This window comes from Amblyomma americanum, chromosome 2 (assembly GCF_052857255.1).
Source record: "Amblyomma americanum isolate KBUSLIRL-KWMA chromosome 2, ASM5285725v1, whole genome shotgun sequence".
NCBI classification, from domain to species: Eukaryota; Metazoa; Arthropoda; class Arachnida; order Ixodida; family Ixodidae; genus Amblyomma; species Amblyomma americanum.
The window spans coordinates 76,037,879-76,054,542 of record NC_135498.1 but is presented as its reverse complement, the minus strand read 5'-3'; the positions used below and the strand labels follow the sequence as shown (position 1 = coordinate 76,054,542).

General features: G+C 46.5%; 1 protein-coding gene across 1 annotated transcript; it reads right to left on the bottom strand.

Annotated features, from left to right (window-relative positions):
* Positions 1–10,805: 10,805 nt before the first annotated feature.
* LOC144119808 (solute carrier family 13 member 2-like) lies at positions 10,806–16,361 on the bottom strand. The gene is made up of 4 exons (XM_077652344.1): positions 16,170–16,361; positions 14,251–14,418; positions 12,488–12,625; positions 10,806–10,883 (listed from the first exon to the last, which is right to left on the bottom strand). The coding sequence occupies exons 1-4, from the start codon at positions 16,329–16,331 to the stop codon at positions 10,806–10,808; spliced, it is 546 nt and encodes a 181-aa protein (XP_077508470.1). The 5' UTR covers positions 16,332–16,361.
* Positions 16,362–16,664: the final 303 nt, after the last annotated feature.

Here is a 16,664-nt window from a genome sequence, read left to right as displayed (position 1 = left end):
AACTGTGGAAAGTGATTCTATTAGCAATTAATAAATGCTCATCACTTCGATAATCCACTCGAAAATATTGCTACGGATGGCGTCGGTTTATTGAAGCAAAAAGCTTCACTACGCTAGGTAAAGCAGTCGTCGCGTATGCCAGAGAATGACCTTGGACGACCTTCAACCCAACCATGTTGACCGTGTATGTCCATATATGTGGTACAGTTTTGGTGTCTAACTCTTGACACCTGACCTTGACCCTTGACCTTGGGTTGACCTCTGACCTTTCACATTCCCTTGACCTTGGGTTAACCTCTGACCTTTCACATTGCGTTACCTTTGGGTTGACCTTTGACCTTAAGAACATCCGAGGGGGTGATGTGAAGCCACGTGATGACATCTCGTGGGGCTGCCGTAAGACCATGTGTTACGTCATAGCCACGGGGTCGTGTCGGTATATATAGAACGGCTGTCTCGAGCGTGTAGCGGAGCTGCCATGGACGAGCCTCAGACGCTCAGCAAGCGTGCTTGCTTTTCGCTGAATTCCATGGTTAGCCAAGTTAAGGCACTGCCAATTTTTTTACAGATATATGCTGGGCGGACTAGGGGAAACGGAGCAGGCAGCCAAACGAATGTTATTCGCACGTCTTGAGCCTCGCCCTCTTCAACTGCGGTTCCTGTTCTATCGCGGTTACCGCGGTTGTTGTGTGGCGCGTGATAATCTGACACCCCCTTTTCTCCATGGATAACTACCGCTCTCTTGAATTCACTGCCGAAAAAAGATGACGTGTATAGGAAGACTAAACGGCAGCCGTTCAATCTTCGCCTTAAATCTCGATACATTAGGTATTCCAGTACACTAACGTCTGTTCTAGGAAGCTAAACGAAGCTATTGCGAGAACAAATTGTTCAAACATGCTAACAATTTTAAACAAAAATGGCAGCTCCTTGATGAATTTCTGAACACTGGCAAATCACCAAGTGTTGTCAAATCTATTTTTCACGACGGTGATCTTTTAGCCCATTCCCAGGTAATAGCGAACGCATTTAGCAATTATTTTTCTAGCTTTTCTATTTATCCTCTCTCTTCCTCCGGCTGCCTTGCTCAGAGTTCTTCCAGGGGTTCGACATCACCATCGTCTGCAAATTTGGACGGAAGCGTGCCGATGCGTGCTGCCTATCTCGAGCACCTGTCGAGAAGCCGCCGGAAGAGCACGATGAGGACGCCCTTTCGGGGCCGGCGAGCACCAGCGACTTCGCGCTACACCAACGCTCGGACTCCGACCTGCAGCGTCTCAGCCAGTACTTGAGAGGCAAGTTCTTCACCCACGGCAGCATTCAACCGGGATTTCTCCTCTTTCTCTCTGAAAATGGCATCCTCGTGAAGAACTTCGCCCCCAATATGGCTGCGTATACCTTCTCGTTGTTCCGAACAGCTTGCGAGAAGATATTGTCACGAATTAGTGACGGCAGTCCGGCGTGCAGGAAGACAGCGAAGAGGGTTTCCGAACGAAACTCTTTATTAGCCTGACTTCCGCCCACAATCCACTGAATCACTCGGTAGCAGCGTAGCAGCAAGCGTGCTCGGCGGTCGTCGAACAGAATGCCCGCCGCTCTCGGCCGTGCTCAATTTAAAGCTGATAGCGAACTTTCGAGATAAAGCGTGCAAAGTTACTATAGAACATTCTGGAACAACGTAAAATCGGTTCAACCTGGATGCGATCGATCGAGATAAGTCTGGCCTCTTCTTGCATCGCGAACAAAGCGACAAAGCGGCGTTCCGGCAGCTTTGAAGAATGAACGAACACTACAAATATTCGTGGCAATATTCTGCAGGCTTTGCACCACGGCCCAGCAGCTAGGCACCTCGGCTTTACTCGCACTCTACGTCGCATTCCAGATGTACATATTACAGGCCACACCTTTCCACCGATGTCGCACGGTACGTCAAAACAGGCCCTGAGTGTCAACTATACGAACGACGCCACCGATCAGGCTAGCTGGACTATTGAAGCCCATACCATCACCGAGCAAGCCCTTTCAACGGATTGGAATGCATCTGCTCGGCCCCTTCCCCACGTCAACATCGGTCAACAAGTGGATCATACAACTCCTGCCGAAGGGTAAAGCGTTTTGAAATAGAACCTTCTTTTTCCAAACACAACTAACTTCACCGGGGGCCATGTGGTAAAGCATCCGCCCCGCATGCAGAAGGTGTTGGGTTTGATACGCAGTGCGAGTTGGTACCAACCGGTTTTTCAATGGGTACAAGCGATCCCCCCGGCCTGGTGCTCAGATTTTGAGGGAAAAGGTCCTTGAATATGCGTACCAGGCCTATCCCTCGTTAGACGTGCCGTTGATTCGTCTAAGCTATAAAATCCGCCATGAGCTGTGAAGGCCGACTGTGACCCGTTTTTGAGGCTTATAAACGGATATAAAAGGTAAAATCCGTTGTACTCACTTGTTGACTCATTATCTTTTGAGAAATGCATCTTGTTACTTCTCTAGTGCGCTGCTCATCCTGAAAACAGAAGGGTGACTGCGTTCAGTAACATCATTGTGTGACCAGTAATTTTTTTTTCCATTGTTCTGTGAAAAAAGTATGAAAAAAAGTACCATAAAAAAGTATCTTGAAGTATCGTGAAAAAAGGTGTTTTAAAAGTACCATGAAAAAAAAAAAACTCTGGGACATTTTATTGTCCTTAAGAATGTATTCGATAGCGTTGCTAACTATGCGGTGTACAGTATGTTAGTCCCATAAACCTTTAAACTATCGCACTGACGGAAAGTTCCTGAGTGCGTCGGGGTAGAGTTCTCGGGTCACGACCCAAATGTCAGTGGTTCGAATCCGGGCTCTATTATTTTTTCCTTTCAACGCAATTGCTTTTCTTCAGAGACACTACGTAATGGATGGGGAATGCCGTCACGACCCTGTAAACCAATGGGGAATTCAGTAGTGATGTCATCGCTATTGTATAGTGTGATCTTTGTGCGGTGTTTGAATTACCCGTGAGAGTTCATGTGATTGTAACGTCACGACCTCCCGTCCAATCCGATTTTCTCGGATTACACCACTGGTTTCTCTGCTGAACGGTGCACTTAAAGCTATCGTGTTTATAACCGTCTTTCATATTAACCGTCTTTCGTAGACGTTGCGCTACTGAGTTTGAGCTTACGCGAATGCATCCCAGCCTCGGCGGTTGCATTTCGATGGAAACAAAACGAAAACCCACCTGTCTACAGTGCGATGTCAGTGCACATTATAAAAATAAATTTCCGCTGCCTTTCCTAATCACTACACTACGGCGTCTCTCATAGCAAACGTACAGCTTCGGGTTGTTGTAACTCGCATGATTATCCTGGTTCTTGAGCTCTGAATAGGATTAAATTAACTGGAGCGAACATTTCGCTTCGATACGGGAGTGAGGCTAGATGTCAAACGTTTGTTCTGTAAACGACAGAAGGAATATTAGAGAGATAAACTTGTTCCACCAACCAAATGGAAAGATTAGTTTCCGGAACATCGGACAAATATGTGAGCCGGGATGGCGCAAGCGCTCATTTCGGTCTCATTTTGTTACTCTCTGTTAAAATTTCTAGATAAACTCGTACTATCAGCCCACAAAGATCTAACCCAATGGACCGGCAGCCTTAGAGGCAGCCTTAGAGCTCTCGAAGATTCAGGAAAAGCTTTGCTGTTCATGACTGATTTATATCATTTGATTACCGCATGTCTTGTGCAGCGATTATGAGGATCATACAACGTGGATATCATTTGCGGCAATTCTGTACGTGCAAACATATAGCGCTTGAGTAGTAGCAAAATATCTAGGGGAAATTAAAGAAATTGTGTAAAGCGCAATACGCTGAACGCAAAATACAGCAGTATTCATTTGTAGACATAAATCATGCGTTAACAAGGAAGCTTCTTTCAAGCACTATCGGTGCTATTTTGAAGTTTCCGAAACACCGAGTAAGCATGTCTGAAGGGTTTAAATACCGTTGCCCAGGCACCGCTCCCGGTTGTACAAGTTGGTATGGCTTTGCAAATGGCCTTCACGAACTGAAAGAGTAAAAGAGCTGGAATTTGGTTGGACGTACGCCATGAAGCCATGTGTGTAGGCAGGGCAGAGTGAGGAAAGAGCTCTAGGACTGAACAGTAGATCACAGGGGGCCTACAAGAAACGGCCCTAAGAAGATTGGGGTATGAGGTAGCATCCTAACATTCGCGTAAGTTTATGTAAGTTGGAATCTTTTACTTAATCTGTGCTGTGTAATGTGACCTTAGCGTTAAAAAATTTTGTTTTTGTAATGATAAGCTCTCCGAAGATTAATATGTCGCGTCCACGAACTGGAGATACATGCGATGCAGCACTGCCCGGACTATTATTAATAGGAAAGTATTTCTCGCTGTCTCTTTTCGCTTCGTTTAGCAGAAAAAAGCAGAGAACATTATTCAAACAGAGAGCTCTGGCTATCGCACAGTTCATAATAGCTCAAACAAGAGAAAATTATACTGTACAATAAATTATGTTTTGTTGTCCGGGTTACGTCTCTTTGATCTTTGATGGGAAGGGGAATATAGTTAACAAGAAATTGCAGCAATCCGACTAATTTGAAACACAACAATTGCCTTACCTGCGTGACAGCTTGACGGTTTGGCTTATAGGTAATCAAATACTTGGCAATACAGTCGACGAAAACTTTTGCGCATGGTTTCAACACTGCCAGCATCACTTCTGGATCTGAATAAATTGAAATCCATAATTTGCATACAACCTGGTGTGGTTAAAGATTACAATAAATCACGATTTTCGAACTGTGTTTACATATTAATAATTCAAAGTGCAGAGCTTAAAGCACAGTGTGCGATGTGTGTTAGTGAAGATATACTGCAGATTCAAAGATTTTTATCCTAAATTTTTTAGCTGAAAGGTTTGCCTCTTGCAGGCATCATTAAACCGCTAGTGCTTCTATTGCAAGCATTCAAGCTTAACTGGACCCTCAGGACAACTTCATGAAGTTATTGTTCTCTGTAAAAATTGAGTTTCTGGCTCTATATGGCTCTATATAGACGTTTGATTGGTAGCAGAAGATGTTTTATCGGCGAGAAAATCGAATTTACAAATCTTGCCACTAGCCAATTCAAACTTGTGCCGTCCTTGCCGAACGGGACAGGTTGCAACCGTTTTGATGTAAATGCAGGTGATGAGGAGCCTCCGAGATCCGCACGCGACACAATAACAAGATGTCGACACGACACGATAAGATGTCGACACGATGACAAGTATTCTTATCTTATACCTCGGAAAGAAAAAAGCTACTCCAGTTTTTTCCGCGCCAAGCACAAAAAAACCAACAACGTTTGTTTGCTTGCTTGAAGGACGAAACAAATGAGCTTTTTCCACGTCTTTAAATATATAGCAAGCGAATTTTTTAACAAGATCACGCGAGCGTCGAACAAACTGTTGTCCAGTGCCATGTGACAAAGCGAAGAAGGCTGAAAGCTCCACGCGTTTCGTGGGCACGCACGCATTCTCGCCCGTTTCACCATCTTTACCAGCAGTAACCTGGTTGCTATGGCTACTAAAATAGTGGGCCAGGTGCGGGGCGGCGACGCCCTCTCTCTTCTAACATCTTTTACTTCTTTTTGTTACCTTGGGAGCCCTCTGCCGAAAGCCCTTAACGGTTCTTCATTGATATAAGCAATATATTTACAAAATGATGTTACAATTTCGAATGTAACAAAGAATTGTTATAGTTATTTTATTATTAAGAGCGCTAGGAGCTTGCTGGGCTATGTAGAACAAGGTTTTGCCTTCCAGTACTGCAGCTCAATAAACTAAAAGATTGCCAACAAGAAGCACACTACAACACAGTCTAGCAGAAAAGCATCTGAGTGGAATATAAATATTATGTAGCTACTCTTCTCAGCCATCTCTGATCACTTCTTGTGGGGAAAATTATTTTGGGATATCCGTTAATTTCTTCGTTCATATGGGCATAAAAATTATTGATACTAACCAGGCTGCTTCTGGCAGACGTCCTCTGGCGCTGCTGTTACTAATAATAAAATGGTTAACAGCCCGAAGGTTTCTGCAAACCACTTAAGCAGCTGCATTGTAACTTCATCAAAGCGGCCGGTGATGTTGGTCTGAATCAATGCAACTTTCTCATATCAGCTACCGTTGTCGTTGCCTTCTGTTTGGCCAGGAGAGTATGAGGCACGCGAAATGGGGCAGATGACATTCATCATGAAGCATAAAATTGACCCAGGCGAAGGAATCAGTTCGACCTTGTTCACCACGGCCTGAACAAACTCCTGTCGCTGTGTTTGTGTTGACGAAGAAATCTTCGCTGGAAGGCTGCATCAATCAAGCGCGGCCCAGACAGCAAGCGTAAACTTTTGTTAGACTGCCGTTGACCTCACCTCGGTCACACAGAATGCTTCGATACGTGGACACGCAGGTCGGAAACACTAGCGTAGGTTTCGCTGATGTGATAGCCCCACTCGTTTCAAGCGTCAGAATATACCTGGGCAGTTATGCCTGTATGCGCAACATTTCTAGACATGTAAGCGGGATGAATTTTAATAGCGATACAAACTAAGGCGTCGCTCACTACACTCAGCTCTTCGAAGATGCATTGCAAGTCCAGGCATGATAAATGAATAAGTAAAAAAAACCTGCTGCCCCTCTACTGCATTGCGGGGTTAAGCCTGATTACAATATAACGGATATCGCCTGAGAACGAGCAAATAGCTAGATTTTACACTCCCGAAGGTGGAGATGAAATATTTGGGGAAGAACGCCACTTTAGCGACCCTCCCTCCCCTGGAAAATAGTGGGTAAGGATGGGATTTGCGAGTTGGCATGTTGGCTGTCAGGCTTGAGGTATGGGAATTAGGGCGGGGTTGGGGATAGCATGAAATTTAGAAATTGATCGGAATAACATTGACCTCCTCTGATCTGCGCAGGTGGGGAGCACTCGCCATTCGCCTAACAGGCGGCCTTCGGTTTCCAAACTTAATTCCATACCTTATTTTCTGACCCTCCTAGACTGAGTAACCTCCAGGGGCAGGGAACCAAGGATTCCTCACCCTAACCGTCCTAGACTGATAGAGAGCCCAGTTTCCGCTCGAGCCGAGGGTGCTTCGGACACAGCATAGACAGACCGCCTTCAGAGCAGAGCAAAACATACAGCCTAGATCAGACTCCGTGGCTGTTTTATTATGCCCTGACTTCTCTCCCGCACCTACAGAGGTGCGAGAGTCCTTTTGGAATTGTGTACCTAAAGTGTTGACGAACGCTCTTGCTACGTACAGGTTATCGTCCACATGAGACTTTCGCCGGACCTATTTACAGCTGTGACAGTGCCAAGCTTCGGGGTTTGCGGGTCCTCGCGTATCACTAATATACAAGTCCTTTTCGGCGATTCCATTCAAAGGAGATTTCATCAAAACTCTGGCATGTTTCGCCAAGCCGCAAAGCGCCGCGGCTTTGTGGTGCGCCCTTCTGTCCATGAGGGAGGTAATGTGCAATATGCAAAAAAATCGATTTTTGAATTTTTGCCCCCTTTTGATTCGCTGGATTCGTGCGAGCCCAGTACGGACCCCTCCAGACCGCCAGAGTTGGCCTAAGTGCTATTTTGTTTTCATGCCAAACTGCCAAATAATGACAGGACTAGTGGGGATGTATCACCAGAGCACCAACAGTCACTTCAACTCCGTAAGGTTCTTGGGCACCTTGTGATGACTCCAGGACAAAGGACTCCAGTAGCTTCCACGAGCGCTTTGGCGACGGCGACTATCGCCTCCTGGTAACCCAGGGCGCCGCTGGCCACAGTCACCTCTCACTGCTCCAGCGCTGCGTTGGGCGGCCCTAAGTGGTTGAATTTAGGTGTCCATGCACGCCCATGTAGCTTGTGCAATTGTAGAGATATCACTACGCCAGGGACATGTATCTGCGTATAATGATGGGTGAATGCGGTGTAGGTGGAAGAGATTGGGGAAAGTGAGTGTTGGAGGTAAATGCGTCTTAGATTGTAGAGGAGTCCGCGGGGAAAGTTGCTTATGCGGCGGGGGCTAGAGATGTCGATTAAGGGGAAGGGCATCTAGGGGGGTGGCAAACGGATTCATAGGGGGTAGAGCGGATAGTCGGTGTGCCCTGCTCGGTAGGCATATTCTCGAGCTAGGGCATCGGCCCTAATATTGCCATCGAGACCAAAGTGATGACGTGGTCATGTTGGAGATGGACATCCAGAACGTGAGAGTTGTGCGTGAGCCACGACCACTTGTCGTGTCTTGGGTGGCTTGGGAGTCTGTAAAAAGTGGGAGCTGCGGTGTTGGGTGTGCATTTTGATGGTGATGGCTATAGCGATGACTTCTGCGGCCGGCGGGTTCGGAGCCGTGAAGGACGCTCCAAGATAGAGGGTGTTGGCGTGATCTGCAGCAGCGCTGGCGTATCTATGGTGCTGTGCTTACGAAGTCACACCCACATACATGGCAGTGGTGCCTCGGCCGTGTACCGCCTACGGAGGCTGCGAACACCGGCCTGACGGCGTGGGGCCTGGGACTCGTGGTTCGTGGGACGAGGGACGTGGTCCGTGTGCAGGTGGTAGCAGATAGCAGTAGGGAGAATCCCGGTCAGGCCAGTGTCTTGGTGGCTTGCGGGTCACCTATTCGGGAAAGGGTGGCCCTATCCGCCGATGTGTGAGGATACGAGTGCGTTGGGAGTTCAGAACAGCATCCTGGATTTCCGAAAACGCGTTGCGAACCCCAAGAGCAAGGAGACCAGTGGGAATTGTATACATGTTCGTCCAAGTCGCAGTTCAAGCGGGTGGGTTGAAACTGCAGCGCCGGCGTGGTGTGATGGTGGCCCATCATGAGGGTGACGTGTGACACTGTAGGGGGTTATAGCGTTGGGCGTAGTGTAGCAGAAGGAACGGCCCAGCTAATCTGCAGGAATAAGGTACGCGGGAGCGGTAGGAATTTGCGTGTGAGGTACTACACACAGAGAGAATGGCCGATATCAACGCGGCAGCGTTATGGCTCCGGTTCTCCAGAAAACCCGTCGTCGTCAGCGTTGTGAGCGGAAAAGCAATTGGCCCACCCACCACCTAGGTCACGTGACCTTGTGACGTTATCACAACCTGCCCACCGTGGCAGGTAGCACTTAAATGAGTGGTCGCGAGAGGTTCGAGACGAGAAATCTGGGTCTGACGAAACCTCCCCCCCCCCCCCCCCCCCCCCTCCGGTTGCTGTATAACAGCCACCTATCGGGTCAGTGGCGTATTGCTTAACCGCTGCACCACTGCGCCAGGATTGGTGAGGACTCCCCGCGATCTATGATTGTGAAGGAATGAACAATTCCGCATATATATGGGCATGTAGACATCACTTAGGCGACAGAGGAGGAGTACTGGTCAAAGAGCAGTATCGACGTCTGTGAAGTGATTAGCAAAGAGGATCCAAGGTCGCTGAAAGGATCCATTAACTCTATCGCGTCATATCCTTAAGGCAAAGCTTGAATGTCCCCTCAAGTTATTTTTAGTCTCGCCATTGGCCTTGTTCCAAGTCTTTATTCACAATTCCAAAACTGTTTCGGCTTGTGAACTCTACCGATTGCTTCCCCTTATTATTTCAAGAAATGTACACCGCAAGTCACGCAAACGAGGGCTTCTGTCATAATTTTTTAGGCAGAACAGTCAAAGTCAAGGCTTCTCTGGCTATTCTAATGAAGAAAGGAAACAAATTCATCTTTGTGGCATTTAGTCGTGTCCAAACAGGTCTTCCAATGTGTGCAGAGTTCTTTTATAGACTAGTTGCTGCTCGCCAGCAGTGGGAGGGCAGATAAAGCCAGATATATTTAGCCAAGACAGCTTAATTTTCAACAAGAAGCTGTTTATTTAAGCGCCTGTCGCGGGCGCAGTTGCAAGATGTGTTCAAAATTGACCGAAAGACTAACCACGAGGCAGAAAGGACAGGATGTTACAGCATTATTGTCACGTACTACAGAACATAAGGTCGAGTGAACAAGCAATTGTAGGTTCACACCAAACTATACGTGTGTACCATTACCACTCTAGATTGCACACGCGTACTATACCCATGAATAGTTACAAGTCCTTGATTTAGCGCCAGTACCGCTGCCCGCAGTTTTAAGAGATGAGTAAGGAAGAAAAAAAAATACGCCACAAAGGAGCAGCCGCTTGTCTTGCCAAGTACTTAAACCTGTATGGCTTGAGACATGTTGGCTCACTGGGCGTTTAAAATGGCACCCGTACCAAACGATAATTGCTTCACTGAATCTATCAAATAGGGCTGTCGCCGATGGGTACATGGCGCACTAAAGTGAAATGCTCGTTCTGCATGAGGTATATATCTATAGTACAACGCCACTAAAATTCGGTACCAATTGTAAATCAGATCCCGAGTTTTTGTCAACTTTGTGCTGGATGCTCTGGCAAAACAATCAGTCAGGTCGTGGCTTGGGCGCTCTAAATTTTGATTCGGAGCTAGAAGGCAATAAAAATAAAATCAAATCATCGAAGGCACAATGTATTAGAAGTCGAGCTACCAACGCAGTTGCAAAATAATAAAGATCGCTTTCAGCTGACGGCTCCAAACATCGAATGGTGGGCCGTCAGTTCACCTAATATGCACCAAATGTGTGTGACGTTGAAATCTCACGCGGTCACCACCACGAACAGATAGTGTCAGAGCAACGAAAGAAACAGTCCTGATTAAAAGAAATCCAGACTTCCACCAGTTGGTGCAAGAAAGAAAAAGTAAAGCAAGGCACGAAGTTCTGGGAATGTGACAACTACACAACAAGCAGCGTGTTGGCTGCTATCACGAAGCCTACGGAGGAAGCGACCTTGATCAGGATTCCAAGCCAGAGCTGCAAGAAAAAAAAAACCGAGGTGAAAATTGGGGACGCAATGCCAAGCCACAGTATTTGGCACAATGACACGGCACCCAGTTAGGCGCTTTTAACACACACACATACACACGCACGCACGCACGCACGCATACACACACACGCACGCACACACGCACGCACGTACGCGCACACGCACACACAAACGCGCGACTGCTGTCCAATATATGCAATTCGCCTGGTGGATGTAATTCAGCAAGAGAAAAACGCATCTAGCGTCTTTATGTAGAAATTCGGCAAATGAACGCCATCACAGTGTTGCCGGCGCTCTTAATGGCTAATGCAAGATCCTCTCTAGATCCATTACGCAGAGGTATCCCACACGAGACGGCGTACTTGCGGTGCAAAAAGCTGCCGAGGCTGTGACACCATGATTTCAACTTTATTTATTTAAGGTACATGTTTCCTCAAGCAAAGATTTCTTCATCTTTAAAATAGTGTGAACTTTGAAATAGTGTTTCCAGCATTGTGCTGTGTACTTCTCCTGTTTATGAACGTGCCCTTTCCGCTGGTTTTCCGCGTACCATGCACCAACTGGCCAAACAAGCTACGCTTGTTCGAAGTGTGAACTATATTCGTCGCCGTCGGGTGACGCGAGGAGTATGCTGGGTTTCCTTATGGACTACAAGTACTCGCTGGTCCGGATCCTGCGGCGTAGACATCTTCGTACTCCCGTTCATAATGGTAGAGAAAGCTGGTTGTAACTATGGCAATCCTGAAATATGTCTAGAACGCCAGGAATTTATAGGACCATCAGGAGTTGCACCAAGTAAAAACCGTACGTGGGCATCAAGGACAGAAAAATAATTACTATGGGGATGTATTTTCTACAGCTGTGGCCACGGTTCGTACTTTCCTCTTTGTTGTCACCTCTCTAACAATATTAATCCAGGATACCAGAAAATCATTCCAATCGAATTCTTTATCTTCTTCGGGCGGAGTCCCCTGGAAGTGTTGTACACAAAATATGTTTTTATTCATTTTTTGGGACTTACTAGGACATCAATGTGCTCTATCGAAGCATGACCTCACAAAAGAAAATCCCTAGGGTTGTAGCTAATTATTCATGGCACTAAGCTAAAGAAAATGATGATATAGCGCGGTTAGGCCAAATGCCAATTAACTAGGTGCGCTCGCACTTCGGTTTTCGTTTCGGTTTCGGTTCTAGGCTCTGTTTAAAAGGGAAATGCGATGGCCGTGTGTTCTGGATTCACTGCGCACGGATGGAAGCTGATGAACTTGTTGACGTGCAAAGCACAGCGCGAGAGACTGGCAGTTAAACACTTGGAATGTTCGGTTGCGGCGATGACGTATACAGTGATCTAATGTAGTGGCCAATGAAGCTGACCTGTGCGCGCCGTCGCGGGTACGAAGACGCCCAAAGTGTGTCTTGCCATGAAGTTTTTTGCATACCGGGCCATAAAGCCTTCTGGCAGGTTACCTACAACTAGATGGGTCAGGTGGGACGCCTGCCAGAGGATTCGGACAGACACACAACGGCGAAACCTGATATTGGAGGTTTTCATGCTGGCGCGCTAAATCGAAAGGAACAGACGCAAACTCACAAGTTGCGCGCTGCGTACGTTGCAGTGCAGGCGCAGGAAGATGAGCGACGGCCGTGTGTACGGCATGAGCAGCACGTAGCGAGACTGCATCACCACGGGCAGCACGAAGTAGAGTGGGTGGCGCTCGAACCTCTCCGCCTGCGCATGCGCACAAGAAGAACGGAGAACGCTCCCAAAGAGATGCACCGCGCCTCTAAAAGGCAACTTGCCTTTCGTAACAGGTGCCGGTGTGGACAAAAGTAAACAGTACCCACCATTTTGTTCTAAGTGCAATTAACTTTTCGTGCCGGAAATCAAGAAACACGGCTTGATAAGGACGAAGCGCTCTTGTGTCCACTACCAGCACACAGCTGCCAATTTCAATTAGACAACGCGTGAAATATGCTAGAAGGCGATTGCGGGGTTCGTTTAGTTTTGACTGCACCTGTACTTGATCGAGAATTGCTAGATGGGTATTGATGACGTGTGTGACACATTGATCCCCAAAGTCAAGATAACATATCCTCTATGTGCCCACAGCTTATGTGTCTGCACGCCCTCAGTAAAACTGCTATGTTATATCGGCAGATGGCATTGGCTGCATAGGCTCAGGCCTGTACCTACGATATGTTGGCGAAGAGGAAGCTAATGAATAGAGAATGGATGTCTGTTCAAAAGTATCTGACCTTCAGAGTCATAAGTTGTTGGGCTCAACACTGCAAGTAGTTGACCGGAAGTGGATTGGCAGCAAGGATCACCAAGGCGTTTTATGTTGTTGTACTTTATCGCTGTCAGTTTATTGGGCTTCGGTCGCCGTCGTTACCAACCACTTCGCGTATGGAGACTTTAGAGTTGTACTAACTAGACTTTAGAGTTGTACTAAAATATTTTGATGCTTGACTATGGTTGGAAAAAAAACCTGCTTGTATTTTTACGATGTCTCTCCACAGCATTCCTTTTGTAGAAAAATTCGGCACTGAACGGCGCGATATCGATGGGTTCTCACAGTCCTCGTGCGCACAAAAAGTCAATTATCAGTGGCACTTTTATCCTTGAATGTAGAATATCCTGCTCGCTATACCAGACCCAACACTTCTGGACAAAAGAATTTTTCGGCGGGAAAGAATTTATGAAAGAAATTTCTTCAATATACTGAAACATTTCACTCTAACAATCAATACATCCGCAGATCTACCATCGGCAGTCTTGCATATTTTGCTATTAACGTTTTTGCTATCGTCAAAAGCATTGCCCATTGGTTTTCTATGGCAGTCTTAACTGCTTGATGCGAGCGATGGAAACACTGTAAAAGAAATATTCTGCTTACGATTTTGCAATATTCAAAATTTTGTTGCAAAAATGCTGGACATGACAGAAAAGCTCACAGGTACGCTGTACCTGAGATCTCGTGCAGAACAAGAAGTGTGGAGTATTTAATGCTATTCTGACTAAAGCATTGTGGACAATACGTTCTGCGGATAGTAGCAGCGAAGAATGTTCTGTGAATCATGTGCTCGAAACAGTTATAGAACTTCATTCCGATGAAGTGGAGATAATCACCGAGAAAGGTTTTCCTTATTGTTTCTTATCAGCCCTCATAACTGCCTAAGGAAAATAGTCTAAGCCCTTGTTAGCGAATAGCTGTTTGGTATAGACCTGCCCACATATATGATGGCTTTGATGTGAGCTTACTAGTTCGTTTCTAAAGGCAACCCACTCATAGCAACGACACCACAATTCCCAACACAGCCTTTTCGTTTGTCATAGATATATATCCTCCTAACCAAAAACAGTAGACTCCTGATGAGGTGTGAGTCGATGTCCGCCGTGTCCAGTTCAGCGACCACTGCAGTGGTGGCGAGCAGCGCAATCAGGCACAATTCGGGCCGCACTTCGGGCTTGATTCTGTCCACCAGCGCGGTCTCCAAAAGCCACGAAGAAGCACTGGAACGCTGCATTAACCATGTTTATTCACGAGTGAGCGAAGTTTCTCTAGGCCCAAAAAAATCTCGCGCGAACGCTATGCTCGTAGTGCAGATAATAATACCCAAGCGAAGCGTACTTTTTTTTTCTTTGGTGCGTCAAACACACAAAATGCACGGACTATCGGGGAAACAAAATGTGTTCTGGACGCCCGAAAAGCATGTAACGTCTGCCAACGACCACATCATTTGACTACCACACGTTAGAAAAGGTGGTCCTGACTTTTAACATTTACAACTGCAGTCTCGAGCCACGTGCTAGCAACAGAGCTATTACGTTCGGTTGTAGCTCACTTGTCGTCGGCAATTTTGTTCCCGCTAGTGCACAGCTCGTTAAGTGTGACCAGTCCGTTCTATTTCACTCCTCTCATTGCCCTTCGTCCCCTTTACATCTATTTATTAGCTAGTTTTCCTCCTACCACTCACAAAACATAAAGGGCGTTTAACCATAGATGTTCCGCAATTTTTTAAAATAGGCTACTGGAGTTAGAAGACCGTTTTTTTTTTGGCATACCTGTCAGCTGTGCAGCGTATCATAATATAGCTTATACGTCTAATACGTGCTAATAGGCTGTTAAACTAATGTTTAGAAGTTAACTTTTTAATCATTACCGCTAGCCTTCTTATTTATTTAGAGGCGTGTAGCCCACAGAAACTGATATCCGTATTAGTTTCTAAAATTTCAAAATCGCGGTTACCCTCGGAGCCGTGGCCCAACAAATTTTGGCTATTTCCTTGCCTGCGAACTTCTCGAAAGAGCAAGTAATTTGTCGTGATATAGCCAAACTTTGTTGGGTCATAGTGCCGAGGCCAAGCGCGTTTCGAAATTTCAGAAACTGATATGAATATTACTTACTCACACGCCTCTGAATAATTAGGGAGACTAACAGTAATGGTTAAGAAGTTAACTGTTCAAAATTGGTTAACTATCCTCTTAGTTAGCACGTTTTGGTTGTAATAATGTAAAATCTTTGGTGAAACACGCTTTGTAAATAGAGTCACTGGGATTGATTTCTCTTCTGCAACCTACGAATGCTTTTTTCCTTATCCGGCCTTTGAACCGTAGCCTTTGAATAGAACAAATTCTCTTCACATACGCTTAGTAGTTCCTTTCACAACTGTGACTAATCGGTGGTCTAAATAGCTAAGTCACTCACATTCTAAACAAGCGTGTAAACTTTAGGACCATTGCAATAGCGCCGATAACCGATGACTGACGCGCCACCTTACTCCAGCGGTTCAGTTCGAAACTCCTTTGAATCTGCGCCAGCGGGAGGGAATTTCTGTGCCATCTATGATGTGAAGTCGACTGACAATTCAAGTCTTTGATTTTACCTAATTTCTAAGTCGGGTTTTACTAGCTCCTCTGTGCCCCAACCTTGGCAGGTGACAAAGTTCTTCCCTTGGCAGGCACCTTCCCGTCTCTTCCTCTTCTGCCCTTGAAGGGAAGGGGATTTCTCTCTCGCCTTTTCCCCCTATCAACCATGGCAGGTCGCAGCTGGCTGTTTCGTGTACCAACCTTAGCAGGTGAGAAGTGTGTGACCCCTCCGGCTTTTTGTATAGATTGGTCTTTGTTGTTAACGCATAAAGCAACCATGATCGCATTAAGCAACTCGTAACAGCGGGGCATGGAGCGTAACATCCGTTGTTCGCGTTTTCCTGTCATACTTAGTCACGTAATACAACTCAAAAGCTCAACAGGGTCATCATTTTTCGCGCACCTTGGCAACCAGCTGCAGGGCGCTTCCCCCTAGTCGCACCAGTATCAGGTCCCAGGGTAAGCAGCGGAGGACCAGGCGCCAACTGGCGGGACTGTCGGCCAGCATGGGGTTGCCCAGTTCCTTCGGGAAGCCCACGGCCACCACAGCACAAAGCGAGGACATTGTGATGGAGTCAAATCTGCGCGCGCGCAGGATTTTAGGCGAGTCACCTTGTCATACTTTCAAGAACCAGCGCGAGAAACAATACGCGCATAAAGATAGATAAAACGGCCAGAGGCGCTGAACAGAACAATTTTTTTTTTCAAAAGATTACGACGATATTGTATGCGGTTTAGCAGGAGCACGTAAGCAAGATACAAGAAGAAAAATAGAAGAGCGCTTTGCGATAAAATCATTGGAGGAACCGAGCCAGAACTGAAAACCAGCGCAAGCGATCCGAAGGCCAAATAGCGCAGGGCAGGTGAAAAGAGCATAACACATTACAGAAGAAAACGT

Bases quoted from the DNA above. Each gene is read 5' to 3' on its own strand.
- LOC144119808 (XM_077652344.1), bottom strand. From the start codon at position 16,331: ATGTCCTCGCTTTGTGCTGTGGTGGCCGTGGGCTTCCCGAAGGAACTG. The intron at 14,419-16,169 runs GTGCGCGAAAAA...TGGTTAATGCAG, and splicing joins CCCTGCAGCTGGTTGCCAAG to CGTTCCAGTGCTTCTTCGTG. The intron at 10,884-12,487 runs GTGAGTTTGCGT...TTTTTCTTGCAG, and splicing joins ACGTACGCAGCGCGCAACTT to CTCTGGCTTGGAATCCTGAT.